The sequence below is a fragment of the Penaeus chinensis genome, chromosome 4, assembly GCF_019202785.1.
Source record: "Penaeus chinensis breed Huanghai No. 1 chromosome 4, ASM1920278v2, whole genome shotgun sequence".
In the NCBI taxonomy this organism is placed as follows: domain Eukaryota; kingdom Metazoa; phylum Arthropoda; class Malacostraca; order Decapoda; family Penaeidae; genus Penaeus; species Penaeus chinensis.
In genome coordinates, this window is record NC_061822.1 from 16,058,243 (window position 1) to 16,076,396 (window position 18,154).

Sequence of the window (18,154 nt, forward strand, 5' to 3'; positions counted from 1 at the left end):
AATTTTGACAGTAAATGCTTCTATTAGGACCTCGTTAACTGTATTGTTTGTTTTGTATATGCTTCTGTCATTGTCCTAGATTAGAAAGATAATTTTACATTTATATTCCAGGTTTTAATGAGTTCAATTGTATTATCAGCTGTATTATTAAGCCGATGATGGCAGCATATGATGCATAAAATATTTGTGATTAATATTGTCATATGAAATGTCTGTGTATGAGTAAGTGAAATATTAATGATATGGGTATTGAAAATTTAATTTCACATAATACGCTGCTCCGTCAAGTGCCACGTGACAGAGCTATTTTATTACAGTGATGGGGCCATTGATTGTTGTCATGGAGACACCTGGGTAAGTCAATCTGCCGACGGGGTTAGGAAGGACGGCGTCACTGGGCTAGGTGTGTTGGCGCTGCAGGAGAGGGGGGAGGGGGATCACGACGGGGCGGAAAGAGGGGAAGAGTGAGACTTTTTTTTTTTTTTTTTAAGATTGGTTTATAGGGCCCATCCACTGCGGTTTGTGGGGGAAGGTGAATGCTGGGTTGTGGCCCTTGTGATGTAGGTCGCTCGTGCCAGGCTTGTCTCCGGGGTCGTTGCGTCACGAATGGCACCTAAAAGTACATGGGACGTGGGTGACGCAACGGCAGATGGTCAGATCGAGGGTTTTTGAAAGGCACCCCTTCTCATCCCCCCCCCCCCACCCCACCTCTTTCAATATGGCCCCCATCCCGTCACGTCGCGCGGAAGACATTGTGTCAACATCCCGTCGACCGAGGGCACAATGCGACACTGACAATTGGCCCGAGGGAGTGTGCGAGGATCCAATCCAAAGGGCACCAGCGACGGGAACTGCCCCCTCCCCCCTTTCTTCCCTTCCTTCCCTCAATCTACCCAGGGGCGTGGCATCGAGCGCCGCCCCAGCAAGCCGCCGCAGAGTACCAGAATTATGTTAATTGTCCAGCTGGAGTGGGTGGAGTCCCGACGGGGCAGGCCTCCTCCGTCAGGTCTCACCACCTTTGTCACAGGGCATGACCTGAGGAGGCGTGGGCGTCTGCTCCTGCCCACCACCGCGCCCTAGTGGGTGTGGTGCCGGGTGTACCCTCTTACGTCACGCCTTGAAGGACTCTGGAGTGCCCGTTTTAGTGCGTCGTGAGTCCGGGAGCAACTGCAATTGCACGCTGTTCTCATGAGATTAGAGGAGTTTCTAGTGTATTGTCTCGATTTCATCATTAATGCGGTCATTCTGGCCGTGCTCCAGATTTTCACCGTTAGCCTTGGAATGGATGCGCTTATTTAAGTCGTCAGACGTGAATTAAGCTCTTGAGGTATTATTAAGCCTTTGTTGTATAACTGCCAGAGCTGCAGTGGACATCGCTGGCCTGCTAGCCTTCAGCCGATGCCGCTGCACGACGCCCGTGGTGGGCGGGAACTGAAGCCCCGACGTCTGCCGAGCGCCTTGTGATCGCCTTCCGATCTGCAGTCTTGATTTTGTTCTTACTTGCTTTCGCGTTGTCTGTCGTTCTGTCTCTTTTATTTTGTTTGTTTCCGTATCTCTCTCTCTCTCTCTCTCTCTCTCTCTCTCTCTCTCTCTCTCTCTCTCTCTCTCTCTCTCTCTCTCTCTCTCTCTCTCTCTCTCTCTCTCCCACCCCCTCTCTCTCTCTCCCCCCACTCTCCCCCCCCTCTCTCTCTCTCCCCTCTCCCCCCACCCCCCCCCCTCCCCCCCCCCACCCCCCCCCCCCCTCTCTCTCTCTCTCTCTCTCTCTCTCTCTCTCTCTCTCTCTCCTCTCTCTCTCTCTCTCTCTCTCTCTCCCCTCCCTCCCTCCCTCCCTCCCTCTCCCTCCCTCTCTCTCTCTCTCTCTCTCTCTCTCTCTCTCTCTCTCTCTCTCTCTCTCTCTCTCTCCCTCCTCTCCCTCTCTCCCTCTCTCTCCTCTCTCTCTCCTCTCTCTCTCTCTCTCTCTCTCTCTCTCTCTCTCTCTCTCTCTCTCTCTCTCTCTCTCTCTCTCTCTCCTCTCTCTCTCTCTCTCTCTTTCTCTTTCTCTCTTTCTCCCCCCCCCTCTCTCCCTCTCTCTCTCTCTCTCTCTCTCTCTCTCTCTCTCTCTCTCTCTCTCTCTCTCTCTCTCTCTCTCTCTCTCTCTCTAACATTTTTGTCACCGGATTTCTCTGATAGTTTCATCCGTTTCTCTCCATTTCTTCTGCATTTTCATCTTCTTTACTCTATCCCCGATAACTTGTTTTCTGCCGTTCACTCTTTCTTGTTTCTAATTATTCAGTATCATTATCATTTCTCCCTGTCTGTCATTTATCTATTTATTCGGTCCTTTCACTCAATATCTCCCTCTCCTTGTGTCCCCCATTCACCCATCTTTTTTACCTTCTTTCTAACTGTTATTATATATCCGTTTCTTCCTATCTTCTCTCATTTTATATAGCCCCCTCTTACTTTCTCTTATATATATTTAAAAGCAAGATATTATCATCTTTCCTTTTCCTCCCTCCATTCCCTTCACTCCCTATCCCTTCCTCCCCTTCACTCCCTATCCCTTCTTCCCCTTCCTATCCTTTCCTATGCCTTCCCTTTCCCTTCTCCCTTCGACCTCAGGCCACCCACGCGTCTCCCAAAGGCTTTTATTGCTGAGAGATTAAATTATCTCACAATTACAGTCATCGGGCTCTCTGAAATTTACCACCGCATGCCTGGGTCCTTTCCTGGCCTGCCTTCCCCCTACCCGTCCTTCCCCTTCTTCGGTTCTCTTTTCTTCTTTTTTTCTCTCTCTCCTCTCTCTCCTCTCTCTCCTCTCTCCTCTCTCCTCTCTGGTTGCTCTTCCACCAATGATTTCCTTCTGAATTTCAAATTTTCTAAGTATTTTTCCCGTTTTCTCTTCTTTCATTTCCATTTCTGTACAGTCCTTCGTACCGAAATGACTCGCCTTTCGCCCGTGAACGCGATGGGTAATGAAGATATCCCCCAGTGATGAGTCTGCATTTCGTCGGCTGTGATTTCAGGGAGGAGAAAGTGTGGTTATTGATGAATCCTGGTGTTATTCGCGGATTTCAAAGGTCTATTAATTGAGAGGTGACTGTATTCTCTCCTTTTCTTTAAGCAATGGAAGTTGAGTTGTTCTGATGTGGGCGGGGGGCGGGGGGGGGTCACGCCCATATAACGGGGCTCGGGCGCATAAAGGGCGTCGGGGAGCACGCTGTGACTTATCTCGAATCTGACCCTAATTATTTGTTACAGTGATTAATGAACATCTGCAGGGGTCGCTATTTGTGAAGTTTTGATAGCCCTCTGGTGGTGGAACGAACAAGCGTGACTTCTCAAAGACGAGAGGTGGAAATTGAAGTTTTAAAAGGGTTTAAGGATCTTAAACTTAATTTTTTATTTTTTTTTATTCATTTGTTTTTATCTATTTGTTGGAATTTTGAAAGTTCGAATGATTATGTGCTGTGATATCGCCGAGGTGTGATTTGTTGACATCGTAGGGATGGTTGCGCCCAATCGCATTTGGCTGATGAGCTTATGATAAATACCGAAAATCCTTGGGAATAATGCAGGAGCCACTCTGGCCGGCCGAGGCTTTAGACATGCTTTCCCATTATTAATTCCCGAGTGCAACGTACGTACTCAGTCGGCTTTGCTTTAGTAGGAGGGGACGTTTAAATACATCATAGGGAACGGATGGATGTGGGGGGGGGGGGGGGAGATGCAAAGGCCACGGGAAACGAAATCGAAAACTTGGGAGGTCTTCCGCGGAGGGAATCGGACAGAGGGAAGTGATCCCTTTGTAACTCCTTCCACATTCTCGTCCTACAACGGCGGATGGATCAGGGTTATTATTCTCCGCCGGGACTGATGGACGGACCGACGTCGGAGGAATCCCAATGAAGTCGGGCGAAGGATGTCACCTTTAAGCGTAGGATCTGGTGTGCGGTGGACGCGGACGGCGGTGGTGCCTCTGGTGGACAAGCCCTTCGAACGCCTTGGGATCCCTGTATGCATATGGACGTTGATGATCCCTCGCAGGCCTCCCTGTGGCGGTCCAAAGACAACCAGCGAAGGCCTAAACGCGAGAGGCAAGCAGTGGGCACGACACCATCGGTCATGGACGAGGCTGGCCGTCGGCATGCCCATGTTCTTCACACGTGCTCGCGGTGGGGGTGGCGGCCCGCTCCTGTGGTCGGAACCCCTGGAGCCGTGGACGCCGCTTCGAGGGCCGTCCAGGGCTTCAGGGCGCGGGATTAGGGGGCTTTCTTGATCCCTGAACCTGTGGAAGGGAAAGTGCGTGTGCGTGTGAGACCCAAAAGGGATTTGGGCGATCCTGCGTTTTCCAGTAGGTGCAGGTGAGCGACGCTCGTAAATCTCGAAGGGGACTTAACGGAGGCGAGGCTTTAGGCTACCAACCATCCTCACATTTTTATATTCATCTATGTATGCATTTACATAAATTAAAGTGATTGAACGTAAATATTAATGAGCACGCGTGTGCAAGTTCGCAATATGTATTGCCGATCTCTCAAACGTACAAACAAACGATCTATGGTGTTTGCTGTTAGTTACCAATTAAGCGCGTAATTTATCCATATCTTTTATGGAAAGTAACATATACATTATCTGGACATCATATCACACCGTAGGCTTTTTTTTTTTTTTTTTTTTTTATCTATTTCAAGATGAAATCAAATGTGCAGAAATGCGCAGATGTTCAAGGTTGCCAATATCACGGAATCCCTTGCTTGGGAGCCAGTAGCATAACCACCACGAGAGGACAGGTGTTCTGCCGTCCCCCGTCCTCCCCTCTCTCCTCCCCCTTCCCTCCAGACGCCCTCCCCCTCCCCTCAACTATCCCTATCCCCTCCCCTCTACCCTTTCCCTCTCTCTCCTCTCCCCTCTCCCTCCTCTCCCCTCCCCTCTCCCTCCTCCCCCTCCCCCCCTCTCCCCTCCCCTCTCCCGTCCCTCCCCCCTCTGCCCTCACTCACATACCTCGAATATCCACATCCCTCCCTTGATATTAACCCCCCCTCTCTCTCTTCCCCACACTCCTCTCTCCCCTCCCTACACCCCGACACTTTACTATCCGTAGTTACAGCACTGAAAGATGTTAGTCGAGTAGTGGATCCGGTGAGCTTCAGTCGGTCGGTCGGTGACATACCCCCCCCCCCTTAACCCCCACCCCCATTTCTCTCCACGAATAATAACAGATAATAACTTCTAATTCAGACCTGAGGACTTTTTTTCATGCCCTTGATGTAATGGATATTTGTGCCTTAGCTATTTGTCCTCGCCTGTGGCCCTAGAGACATGAACACATCGTCCCATGAGCGTACTGTTCAGGGATAAGTACCGGTATATTTAAATGTTCCCTCGTTTGTCATTGAAACTCAAGGAGGAGCGATAAAGCTATTTGGAGGGGCTTTGGCTCCCGCGCCCGCGTACATGGAGCCGCGATGGGCAACATAATATTTTTCGAAGTAAGTTGGATTTTTTATGGGTTAGTGTGATTAGTGTGACCGTTTATGAGTATGTATGTATATATATATATATATATATATATATTTATTTATTTATATATATACATACACGTATGTATGTATGTGCGTATGTATGTGTATATATATATACATATATATATACACATATATACACACATATATACATATATGTATGTAAGTTATGTATATATGTATATATATCACCACCAGCGGGAATATCACTAGAAGAATTAATTATTTGAGTTGAGGGAAAATATGACCATATTTCACGCGTTCTTGTCACAGGATGTTGTTATTCTCTCTAACATTACAATTCTTTTCCGCAAGGGTGACAGGAGGTCGTCATTAAAAGGGAACTTTCTGGTAAGGGAGACGTATGTGCTGTCCGTCCGTGTGCGTGGTTGTTTGTGATGTACTTTTAATACACTTGCCTTTTTCACACTAATCTCTCGCTCCTTTGTTGAGTCTTCTAAGTGTGCGTTGATGTCCTTTGCAATCGGAGTATGGGAGGCGACGGGTGTTGAACCCGTATCTTGCAACCTCTGTGGGCACAGCGTGAGGGTTTGTGACTGGTGTTGATGGTGTGTGACAGATTGCTAGCTTATGGTGGGCGTGCGGTATGCCTGGTGGGCGGAGGCGTATCGTGGGTGGCGGCTGGAATGTTGGTTGTTGGGGGAGAGGGAGGGAGAGAGGGAGGGACTCTGAACATGAAGGCCATGGGGATGTTTTCATGCCTGCGGGATTTGTGGCGAAGGAAGGACGCGGCTCCTTCCTAGAATGAAAGGGGAGAAGGTGTGTAGACAGCCTAATTAAGTCAAGGAAAACGGATTATCGTTCTACATTACCACTACGACTCTTCCTAGATTACTGATTAAAAGTCACATTACTTACGCCTCATGACAAGCGCGGGCGAGAAAGCGAGGCACCTCACAGCACCAATCCGTCTCCATTATTCCGCGATTTGCCGTTTCTCAACAAATTTCCGCCTGGTTGCGTCTAGTGTTCGTTCGTGTCGTGGCCGCGAGGAGGCGTGACAGTCGTCCGTTGTCGCGGCTTCGGGCGTGAACCGCCGGGTGACAAAGCCTGGAATAATGAGCCTGGATAACAGGCGACGATGGTTCACCGACTCCTGCCCCGCGCAGTGCTTTCGTTCATGTGTGCGGAGGTCTCGCTGACGGATGTTTGGATCATTCCGGTGATAGGAAACCATTCTTTGCTCTATTTCCTGCGTTATTGCTGTCCGCCGCTCCTTCGGACAGACAGCGGTCAAGCGGGGGGTCTCTCTCCGTCTCTCCTTCCTGTCTGACGGGGAGACAGACACCTGTAACGCCACCTAGTTGTTCATTATCGTTTCTTTAAGACTCGGGTGACAACGAGGACAATAAAGCGGTTCTCACCCATTGTGTTTGGGTGTGAAGATGGCCCCAAGCGAGCGGGTTCCCTTTCCCTCCCCATTTCTCCCTCTCGTGTTTGTGTTTCTGTGGGAAGGATGCGGTACCTCCAGTCAGGGAGAAAGTTGGAAGTTTACACGGGTAGACTCGAGGGCGAATTAGCCAACCACACAGATTTATTTAAATGCATTTGGGATGTTCCTCGGTTTAAATACATTAACGGAGTCAGATTCGTTCACGATAGTTTGAAATCAAGTCAGTTTAAATCTGTTGTAAAGGTAAAAGCAAAATATCTTAAACTAAAACTCTTGACGGACACTTTGACCATTGTTTGTTGATATTCGTTTTGTATGGCCGTGTTAAGAAATCTGTGGTTGAAATCGACGGAGATGAGAGTAACGGATCTTTGACAAGAGGCTCGCGAAAATCTCAGCTACTGACACCTGCTTGCCATCTTTGTTGTTTTGCTTAGAGTTTGTAAGGTCGAAAGTCCGTTGCGTTGATGCGCTAATAAGCAGGTGAGAGATGATTCCTTTGTCACCGTGAATTGAGTTCGCACGCTGGTGTTGTTTACGCGATTTTTTAGTCTTCTTCGGGGAAGGGTGCTTATATCCGAATATTAGACGTAGGTTCATCATAAAAAAATATAGATAAAATACAGCAGATTCTGATTATTATGTCTAATACTTTCCCGTGCTTGTATTTGCGTTTCTGTATTCTCGACGTAGGTTTTTCTAGGGTCTGGAACACTATAGACTTCCGCGAAGGGAGAGAAAATTCGCTGCGTCATAATGGATCGTTGTCAACCACTCCCCTTGCCCGACGCTCGAATGGGTAGACGGCCAAAAGTAGGTGAAAATAAATTATACCCTCCATATGGCACGATTGAGGTAAACACCGACAAGCGAACGGAAAAATGAGAGGGTGGGGGGAGAGAAGGTATAGAAAACAGGTAAAGAAAAAGTCAAAAGATATTTTACGGATAAGTTTGATAGTTTGTTCTGGGAATGGGCGGGGGAGGAGAGATGAGTGGATAACGGTCTTCCTGACGACAAACAATCGAACTCTCGCAAAAGCACGACGCTTGGAAGCGATGTCGTTTTTATTGGCGATTTTTTGCCTATTCCGGAGTTTCGGTTACTTTTTAGCACTGTTTTTATTATTAATGGGGGGCTAAATTCATCAGTGAAAGGGGGAAAGTTTCTCGATATTCGTCCACCAGGAGCAAATGTTAAGATTTCCTCCTCGTCGACATTCCCGATGGTCAGATAAGGTATCCAGCCCCATCTCCGGGAGTTTACATGTAGGCTTAACAGATTTGTGAACCTATTAGTACAGTGCCAGTTGTTGACCCATTCCCGTTAACGATGTTTATCTCTTATTTTTCGTGTTTGGACCCAAAGTATCCGATTACCGAACGAGAACTGGCGAGGGCGGGCGAGTCTCGCTGCGCGGCGGCCAGACCACGCGGCACCAACGGCTCGGAAATGTTTATTATTTTGAAGGAATTTTTTGTCCTCGTTCGCCCTGACTCTTTCCCTGGTGATGGCTGGAGTTATGTTTCCTTCGCGGCGGCTGTGAATGCGAGGGTTGTTGGGTGACGTAATAATTTGTATATTTACGTTGAAAGGATTTATCACTGTTTTAATTTTGATGAATGACTCTTATATTTTTAACGTTCTTTTTTCTCTGAGTTATGGTTGATGTTCTTGATCCTGATAAATGCTTCGCTTAGATAAACACCGTTTTGTACATTTACAAATGCGAAATTCTCTCATCGTATAACCAGGCGTACTTAAGTTATCACATGGTGCTCCTACTAAAGATGTACCCGGGTATAGTCATTACCACAGTTGATGATTGTTGCCCTCTGTAATTACGCCTTTTGTGGGGGTTATTAGGCCATTATTACGGCCTGAAATTAGCATATGAATTAAATTTGCGGAACGAGGTCACGGAAATGATTGTACACGAGAGGCCTTTTCATGCGAGATTGGGTTAGTTCATGCATGGCGTTGCTGGCGGTCGCAGGTGGCGGGAATATTATTTTTTCGGTTTTCTTTTTCAAATCTCCGCGCATTGTTGTTCACACCACATTGTTGCATGTGTTGGACCTACGGGACTGAAGATGTGGGTGAGTAAAAACCGGGAGGGAGTTACCGGGGTGAGGGTCAGGGGGTAGGAGGTGGGGGGTGGAGGATGGTGACTTCTTAGCGCTTGAGAAATGGCGCGGGGTCAAACCTATCTTCGTGAGATTAACATAAAGTTATCATTCACTCGGGATACATTACTCGTCTGGGACTGATGTTCAAGCCTTCAGAACCCCCATGAATAAATTTTGCTTGTATGGGCCACTCCGTCAGACCTGTAGCATTTGAGGGGAATGGTTTGAGTGTTGTTGTTTATTGTCGTGTTCATTGTTGATAATGTTGATGTCATTTTATTGTGGCTGTTATTTTTTTTATATAAGTTAGCCAGGTGTAGAACTTGTGGATTTATCGGTGACTTGGAAGCCACTCAGCGACTGCATTGCCGGGAGCCAAGCCGGGTACACGCGACCACGGCTACAACCAAAACAAAGTTGTAAAAGTGATGCAGGAGAGTAACCGGCACAACGAGCACTTGCGCAATGTGAGGCTGAGGCTGCAATGGGAGCAGGAGGTTGTGCGCGGAGGCTTTGCAATCTTGCTGTGAAAATTAATCATTGCATCAGCTGTGTGGCGAGATAATAAGTGTTTGGCGTGGTAATCCTTTCGATGTTTTGAACGCGAGAGAGGCGGGGATATAGCATTTGTACGTGAGAACATGCGTTTGAAATTTCTTAAAAAATAACCAAGGGAAAAGAAATTTTGAAAGAAACGCAACTTGAGAAGGTGAAGGAGAACGATTTTACTTTACAAGATGGTATTAGGAAAGACTTGAATCCTCGCATATTTTCAGTAGATATATATATTTTTTAAACTGATATAAATGAAGCTGTGAACTATTTTTTTTCTTTCATTATAAACATAACGAGTCTAACCAGCTCGTTAAATCGCACCCACGCGAGGCTGTCTGACCTCGGTGGTAAAGATAGCAGGCGTTTTTAGGCTTTTATTCGGCCATTAATCCATCTCGGTGCACTCCACGTACCTAAATCAGCTCGCCTCCCATAGGGCCCGCCGTAAGCCAATAATTTGTACGAAAATACGGAGCCCAAACACCTGGTTCCAAGGGTGTACTGATAAGAGGGTGAGAGCGCCTGTTTGAGAACACCCACTCAACACCTGTGGGGGTTCCAAGCGCAGGTGTCTGGCGTGTCTATGTCGCAGCAGCCAGCCACCCGCGCTGCCCCGACACTAGTGGAATTTCGGAAGTATGTGGGAGGAAGGAAGGGTAGGGAAGGACGGAGGGAGGGAAGGGAAACGGAGTGGGAGTTGGAGAGGGAGTGGGTGTGGAAGCGTGAGGAAGGGAAATGGAGTGGGAGAGGGAGAGGGAGGAAGGGAAATGGAGTGGGAGAGGGAGAGGGAGGAAGGGAAATGGAGTGGGAGAGGGAGAGGGTAAACGGGAAGCGGAGTGGAAGTGAGTGTGGGTATAGCAGAGAGAAGGAGAAAGAGGGAGGGAGGGAGGGAGAGAGAAAAATATCAGTGTTTGTGTGTTTCGATAAGATTTTTTGTGTGTTTGCATGCGTCAAATGTCAGGGACGACGGTGAAGATGTACCGTGCCTTGCTTATTTGTTTAATCCCCTCTGCTTGTGTTTTGACTGCTAAAGAGGGCGGGCCTGATTTTTTAAACGCATTTTATTGCATCGTGTATATTTGTCTTCCGATTGTAATAGAGATTTCTATTTTTTTGTAATGATTTTTAAACTATTTTTTCTTTCTCTCTGCAGCAGGGGATGCGCGACGGGCCAGGCAAGCCCCCGCCGGACAAGGATGAGACGCCTGCCAAGACGTCCTCCAGACACCGCCTCGAGGAGGTCCTCGCGCAGGAGCCGCCATATCCTCAGGTAAGCACGTGTTTGTGTGTGTATGTGTGTGTGTGTGTGTGTGTGTGTGTGTGTGTGTGTGTGTGTGTGTGTGTGTGTGTGTGTGTTTGTCTGTGTGTGTGTGTGTGTGTGTTTGTCTGTGTGTCTGTGTGTCTGTATGTCTGTATGCGCGCGCCCGTGTCTGTATCCGTGCCTGTGTGCTGTCATGGGTGTCTGTCTTCCGCTGAGCACCGCTGGCACGCTTCGTGTCAGGCTAAAGTACAATGTCGATTAGAGAGTAGGATGTGGTTGATGATCGACGCAAAGAGCGAAAGGTTGAGGGATCGGGAGGGGAAGGGGGGAGAGGGGAGGAATAGGGGGCGGGGATATGACCTCCTTTGAAGGATTCTGATCTTTCCTTGAGGGTCTCTCGAGGGGAAGGGAGGGGTGGGGGGCAGGATGAAGAGGATTCCTTGGCATTCATCATATTCGCTCGGCAAAAAGACATGACCTGGCAGGGTTAAAGGGCTTCTGGATCTGCCGAAGGAAATTTGCATGAGAGGGAGGAGGAGAGGAAAGATAGGAGAAAGGGAGGAAGGGAAAAAGCGAGGGATGGGGGGGGGGGGGGTAGAGAGATGAAGAGAGACAGGCAGATTGAGGGAAGGTTAGGTAGAGAGAGAAAGAGGACAGAAAGAGAAAAAAAAGTAACAATATAGAGGTAAAAAAGTGAAGAAAAAAAATAGATCGAATCGAAAAAAGTGGAAAATCGACTCCCGTCACCCCCCCCCCCCCCTAAAACAGGCCGACCGACACCTTACCCACGCGCCCTCTTCCTCCTGCAGGTGGTGCTTCCAGCCACGGGCGGCTACTGGGACGAGAGCAGTACGGACATGGACCACCAGTACGCCAGCACGAACTCCAACAACAAGTTCGAGACGGATGAGACGGCGCGCTACTACAGAAGGTTCTTCATGGGGAATGTAAGTACGACTTCGGAGTTTTGTGGCTTTCATTATTTGTTTTTGTTTTTAGTATTTGTTGTTGTGTTGTCTCGTGTTCGCTGTCTAGATCTTTCTCTCTCTCTCTCTCTCTCTCTCTCTCTCTCTCTCTCTCTCTCTCTCTCTCTCTCTCTCTCTCTCTCTCTCTCTCTCTCTCTCTCTCTCTCTATCTCTATCTCTCTCCTGTTTTTCTTTGATGAGTCATGCTGAACATGCTGATCAATCGTTTTTAATAGACACTTTTCCGATATAAAAACAAGGTCGTTCGATTTAAAGTAACAGTTAATGAAGTCCCGGCCTTGCATGTGCGCATCAATTTTTTTTATTTTTTTCTATCTATCTCTCTCTCTCTCTCCCCCCCTCTCTCTCTCTCTCTCCCTCTCTTTCTCTCCCTCTCCCTCTCCCTCTCCCTCTCCCTCTGCCTCTCCCTCCCCCTCCCCCTCCCCCTCCCCCTCCCTCCCTCTCTTCCCTCTCTTTCCCTCTCTTTCCCTCCCTCTTTCTCCCTCTCCCTCCCTCCCTCTCCCTCCTCCTCCTCCCTCCCTCCCTCCCTCCCTCCCTCCCTCCCTCCCTCCCTCCCTCCCTCTCTCTCTCTCTCTCTCTCTCTCTCTCTCTCTCTCTCTCTCTCTCTCTCTCTCTCTCTCTCTCTCTCTCTCTTTCTCTCTCTCTCACACACACACACACACACACACACACACACACACACACACACACACACACACACACACACACACACACACAAACACACACAAACACGTACAACCAAATATATGTATAACACACATAAGATTCCTTAATTTTTTTCCCATGTTTCCTTCTCCGCTTTATACGAAAGTCATTTCCCTTCCCTCTGGTCCTTCGCGCCTCACACTCCTTGGCGACTCTGCGGTGCCTCGCGGCCGGAGCCTACCACAGGCGGAACCTTGTTATGAGGTAGTTTGCCCGTCGATCAATCTGTAGTCTGGGGTGCCTCGGGGTGGGCGGCTGATGGGCGTGATGAGTATTATTAGGGGCGTTTGCAGGTAACGCTCCCACGCTGGATCATTCGGGTCTTCTGGAACGCCGTTCTTGTTCTTCCTTCGTATTCGATTTTGTGTATTTCTTTCCTTATTTGAGTGGTAGTTTTAATTGAATCTGGCTGGGTTTTTTTTCCTTGTTCTTTCCTCCTGTCTTTTTTTTTCGTCTGTTCGGTTCTTCTTTTTAGCTACTTTATCTTTTGTTCTTTCTGCTCTACCTTCCTCTTTCCTTTCTCTTCTAAAACTTTTTATTTTCCTTTCTATCCCCCCTCCCCCTATCTCTTCATGTCCCGCCTCTATATCTCTGTCAACACCAGCCATTTCTCTTCACATGCTTTATCATACTCTTGCTCATCCTCTTTCCGTTTCCTTCTTCAATAACCATCTTCTTCCTCTCTTCTGTCTCCCCCACCCTGCTTCTCTCCGTCATCTCCCCCACCCCGCTTCTCTCCCTCATCTCCCCCACTCCTCCTGCTTCTCTCCCCCACTCCCCCACTTATCTCACCCTCTCCCCCTCCCCCCCCCTCATCTCCCGTCAATACATCACCGTAAATACCAGCTTCCGGGATGCGAAGGTGAGAATCGTGTTTTGAGAGCTCGCCGAGGGGGCAGGTGAAGTACCGGCGCCTGGTAATTAAATGGGAGCCCTTGTTAAGACCTGGTGCTTCCGGAGCCCTATGGAGGTGGGGGAGAGGGGGAAGGGAAGGGGGGTTAAGGATCTTTAAGAAAGGGATGGGGAAGATCGAGGGTGTATGGGGAGGTAGAGGAAGTGGAGAGGGTGGGGGGAGGGGATGGGTGTTGTTATGGCCCGCGTTATCTCCTCCGTCTTCGTCGTTCTTCCTCTCCCATTTTTATCGTGTTCCATCTTTGTTGTGATCGGCGAGCGAAGGAGGCTGTTTGTGCTGATGGGGATCGGGCCGTCGAGAAGGGGAGGGGGGAGGAGGGGAGGGGTGGGTATTGTAAGTGCGTGAGGTTTCTTTTGTATCGAATGGTTATGTCTATTTTTCATATTTTTTATCTGTGTTATATCTTCTATGTCTCCCTCCCCCTCTCGCAGTTCCTATTCCTATCCCTCTCGTTATTTCTCTCTTTGTTGCCTAAATTTTAGTTTTATCGAATGTTTATTCCTATATTTTAGATTTTCATCTGTCTATCTCCTCTTTCTTCCTCCCCCTCTTCTCTCTCAGTTCCTGTCCCTCTGCCTCGCCATTTCTCCTTTTTTATTTGCATGAGTTTTATTCCATATTTTGTATTTGTATCTGTATATCTTCTGTCTCCCCCCCCCCCTCCCTTTCAGTCCCTGTTCTTCTTCCTCTCCATTTCTGCTATCTTATTTGCGTGAGCTTTATTCCTTTTTCTTCTGTCTCTATCGTCTAAGTCTCCTTCTCCTTCTCTCTCACTCCTTGTCCCTCTCCTTCTCCATTTTCCTCTCTTTTCTCCACCCTTGTACCACATGCCTTAGGCGGTTCCCAGCATTAAGAGCTCGTCGGGCAGTAACGTACATGGAGCAGTTTTTATATCACATTTCCTCTGAAATGTTCAGGTACAATGTGAACCACTCCCCCCCCCCCTCTCCTCACTTCTTTGTTTCATTTTGTTCAAATCTATTTCCTTAAGATGTCCTCGTTTCTTGTTTGTTATGTTATGTTGTCCATCCCTTATTTTTAATTTTTAATCGCGTTTCTTTTCGCTATAGTTGTAAACAAGTCAACTTTTGCGGTCTAAATGCCTCGGGTACATCTGTGGATTTCAGACGAGACTTGATACAGATTGAACTTATGGGTCTGCGTGATCTTAACGACCTGCAGCAATAAAGGGGAGGGTTTATGCAATGACCTCCGTTGCCCCGCGTGTCATTAAGCGACGCGAAAACAAAGATGCAACTCGAAAGCCCCGGGGAGTGTGTGTGAAAGAGAGAGAGGGAGAGAGAGAGAGAGAGAGAGAGAGAGAGAGAGAGAGAGAGAGAGAGAGAGAGAGAGAGAGAGAGAGAGAGAGAGAGAGAGAGAGAGAGAGAGAAATAGATACAGACAGAGAGAGATGCAGACAGATACAAAAATACGGAAGACAGAACATTTGATGAAGAATAACAGACAAGTAAACGAGGGAGGAGGGCGAGGGGGGGAAGGGGTAGAGGAAGATGAGATTGACCGAAGTTCAAGGTCGCCAGTGAGAACGGAGGGGACCCGGCCTCACCTTTCCCAGCGTCTTGGCCGGAAAGGGTAAGGTGGCTGCGGGCGCTGGCGGAGGCGGCGACCAGCCCGTCAGCCACCGTGGGAACTCCCTGCGCCCGGTCGTGGCTTGCTGGGCTTGCTTCTCGCTTTTATTGCTTGTGAATTGTTGTTTTGCGGGGGGGTATGTTTTCGCTATTTTTATTATTGGTTATAGTTTTTTTCTTCTAATTTCTGTGATTTTTTGTCATTAGGTTAGTTTTTTTGCTTTTTTGGTTTCATTCCCTCTTTCCCCTGCTTTTTTGCTGGATTTCTCTTTTTTTCCTCATTTCTCCTTTTCCCCTTACCTCGCCTACTTTCCCTCTTGCCCTTTTTTCTCTCCCCCTTTCTCCCCTTTTATCTCCCTTTCCCATTCCCCTTACCCGTTTTCTCCCCCCCCCCCATTCCCTCCTTCCTCCTTTTCCTCCTTCTTTTACGCCTCCCCTCCCCCCTTGCGGTCGTCTGGTCAGCGTGTCCTCCTCAACCGCACCTGTTTCCACTAACTCTGTCAGGTCACAGGAACACGAGTTAATGACCCCCACTGTATTGGGCTGGGATTTGGGGTTAGTATTTTTTTTTTTATATCCTTCGATTTTTTGCATGTCCTTGTGGGTACAGAGGGTCAGGTTATGGACTGGACTAGACCTGGCCAAACCTGACCCCTGTGGCTGTCGATATCCTCATTACCGTTCTTGGCTCCGACACGAAAGAATCTGGATTTTTTTTTTTTTTTTTTGTGGTGTGCAAAGGTGTCTTGACACGATCATAAGATTGTTTTTTTTATGTTGATGATTTATTTTTCTTTCTTTCTGTTTTTCTTTCTTTTGTATCGGATGTCATGTTTATTGCTTGAGCTTTCATTGGCAGCCACGGAAGGGATCGTGCTCTTCCAGCGAAATAGTGCACACTGGGGTTGTTCTGTGTGTTTTAGAATACCCTTAATGTTATTGCTAGTGTTCGTGCAGCTCGCGAGGAGGCGGCCCCCGAGGTACCATAACCCTTTCGTGACGAGCGGCACCTGTGCAAAGGGTACATGTCGTACTTGTCTCCATTGTTACTAGGTAGCTGTTCTTACATAACCGAAGGGTGGTATGAGGATCTATGGAAGTGCTGAATGGATTAGTGTTTTCCTTTCATTACGCCGCTGAAGCCACTCATTTAAATTGATAGACTCCCGTGCCTTTTATCTCGACGATGAAAGTAACTGAAGGTTGCGACGGACGTGACAGCGGTGGTAATGGACGCCGTGTCATCACAGTGTCATCAGCACTATTACGTGTTATTACCAGTGTGCGTTCTATATCAACTCGCCATCTGATACTCTCTCTCTCTCTCTCTCTCTCTCTCTCTCTCTCTCTCTCTCTCTCTCTCTCTCTCTCTCTCTCTCTCTCTCTCTCTCTCTCTCTCTCTCTATCCTTCTCTCTTTCTCTCTTTCTCCACGCTCCTCTCTCCCGCTCCCACTCCTCTCTCTTCTACCCTTCCCCTTCCCTATACCATGTCATCCTCCGTCCCTTTTCAGCTTCCATGTTATGAACGTCATTACCCCATTTGCAATAAATAGCGAAGCAATTAGGGCTGAGTAGTGAGGTGGGGTGGGGGTCGGGGTGAAGGAAGGGGAGAGTGGGAAGGAGGGGTCTGCGGATTCACCTTTGTTTCGAGTCGAGGCGGCGGCTCTGTCTGTCACGGACGCTGCCTTTAACCCTGAGGAGTGTGTGTGCTTGCGTACGTGCGTGGGTGAGTGCGCGCCGACGCTCAATCTGTGTTAGGATTCCCTTTGGAAGGGCATGGGGGTACGGGAGTAAATGGTGTGTGGGGGGGTGGGGGGTTCCTTACGAGATATGGGGACATTTGCGGGGTTTTGTATGGATGATCGTCGTGCTTCAGTCGCCCTCTTCTCCCTTCTTTCCTCCCTCTCTCGCTCCTTACCCCATGCCGGCTCTCTATTGCAACGCCAAGTTTCTCCTTGTGTCAAGGATACCACGGCGACCCCGTCTTTTCCTTCCTCCTGTTCTTTCTATTTCCTCTTTTGTTTCTTTCTCTCCTTCTCTCTCTCCCTTCTTCTCCTCCCCCCTCTCTCTCTCCTCTCTCTCTCTCTCTCTCTCTCTCTCTCTCTCTCTCTCTCTCTCTCTCTCTCTCTCTCTCTCTCTCTCTCTCTCTCTCTCTCTCTCTCTCTCTCTCTCTCTCTCTGTGTTTCTCTGTTTCTCTTTCTCTCTTTCTCTCTGTCTGTCTCTCTCTCTCTCTCTCTCTCTCTCTCTCTCTCTCTCTCTCTCTCTCTCTCTCTCTCTCTCTCTCTCTCTCTCTCTCTCTCTCTCTCTCCTCTCCCTCCTCCCTCCCCCCTCCCTCCCTCCCCTCCCTCCCTCCCTCCCTCCCACCCTCCCTCTCCCTCTCCCTCTCCCTCCCCGTCCTCCTCCCTCTTTTCCAAGGCAATCGGCAACGGTTAGTGGTTTCTAGCGCACCCACGTAATAAATCGCATGATGTCATATGTTATTTGTGGTGTTTTTCTTGTTGATCTTTTCTTGTTTGTAGGTCGGGTAGTTGTTAAAAAGCTAGCTCTGTTTTTCTTTTTCTTTTTTTCTGCTTCTTTTTCGTTTTTTGTTTTTTCTTTCTTTCGTTTTCCATCTTCCCTTTTCTTTTTTCTTCTTCTTCTTTAGTCGTTTTGTATTTGGACCGATTACCAAAATCCGACGGCATCCGGAGGGAAGCGGCGTGGGAATACGAGTCGGGGGAGACGGACAGACAGACACGAACGAACAAACGAACGAACGAACAAACGAACGGGTTGTTCCCCCACCCACTCTCCCTCCCTTCGCGCCGTTATCGGTTGATTAATCTTGCAGAGGAAGTTGCTTTCGAAGTATCCCTGAGGGGTAGTTTCTCGTGTCGGGTGTCGGCTGAATGCCTCCTTCAGAACCGGGCATCAACCGATCCGTCGTCCTTGGCCACAAACACACACGCAACTGGTTTGATTTCACAGGGACGATCCCCCGTTTTCTCTCGGCCTCTCTTTCTGTTCGGATTTGTTATCTTTCTCTTTGTTTTTTTTTTCCGCTCTGTGTCTCTTTTTTTCAGTGTCTTTATTTTCTCTCTTTTGTTTGTTTTTCTTCT

The 18,154-nt window shown here is 48.3% G+C and overlaps 1 protein-coding gene across 2 annotated transcripts in view; it reads left to right on the forward strand.

Annotated features, from left to right (window-relative positions):
- Nucleotides 1-18,154, forward strand: part of LOC125024913 (rap1 GTPase-activating protein 1-like) — a 711,333-nt gene that overhangs the window by 657,645 nt on the left and 35,534 nt on the right. For both annotated transcript variants that reach the window (XM_047612683.1, XM_047612684.1), the window contains 2 exons: nt 10,756-10,872; nt 11,673-11,810. In XM_047612683.1, the coding sequence (XP_047468639.1) occupies nt 10,756-10,872; nt 11,673-11,810 (255 nt within the window). The remainder of the gene's footprint in view (nt 1-10,755; nt 10,873-11,672; nt 11,811-18,154) is intronic.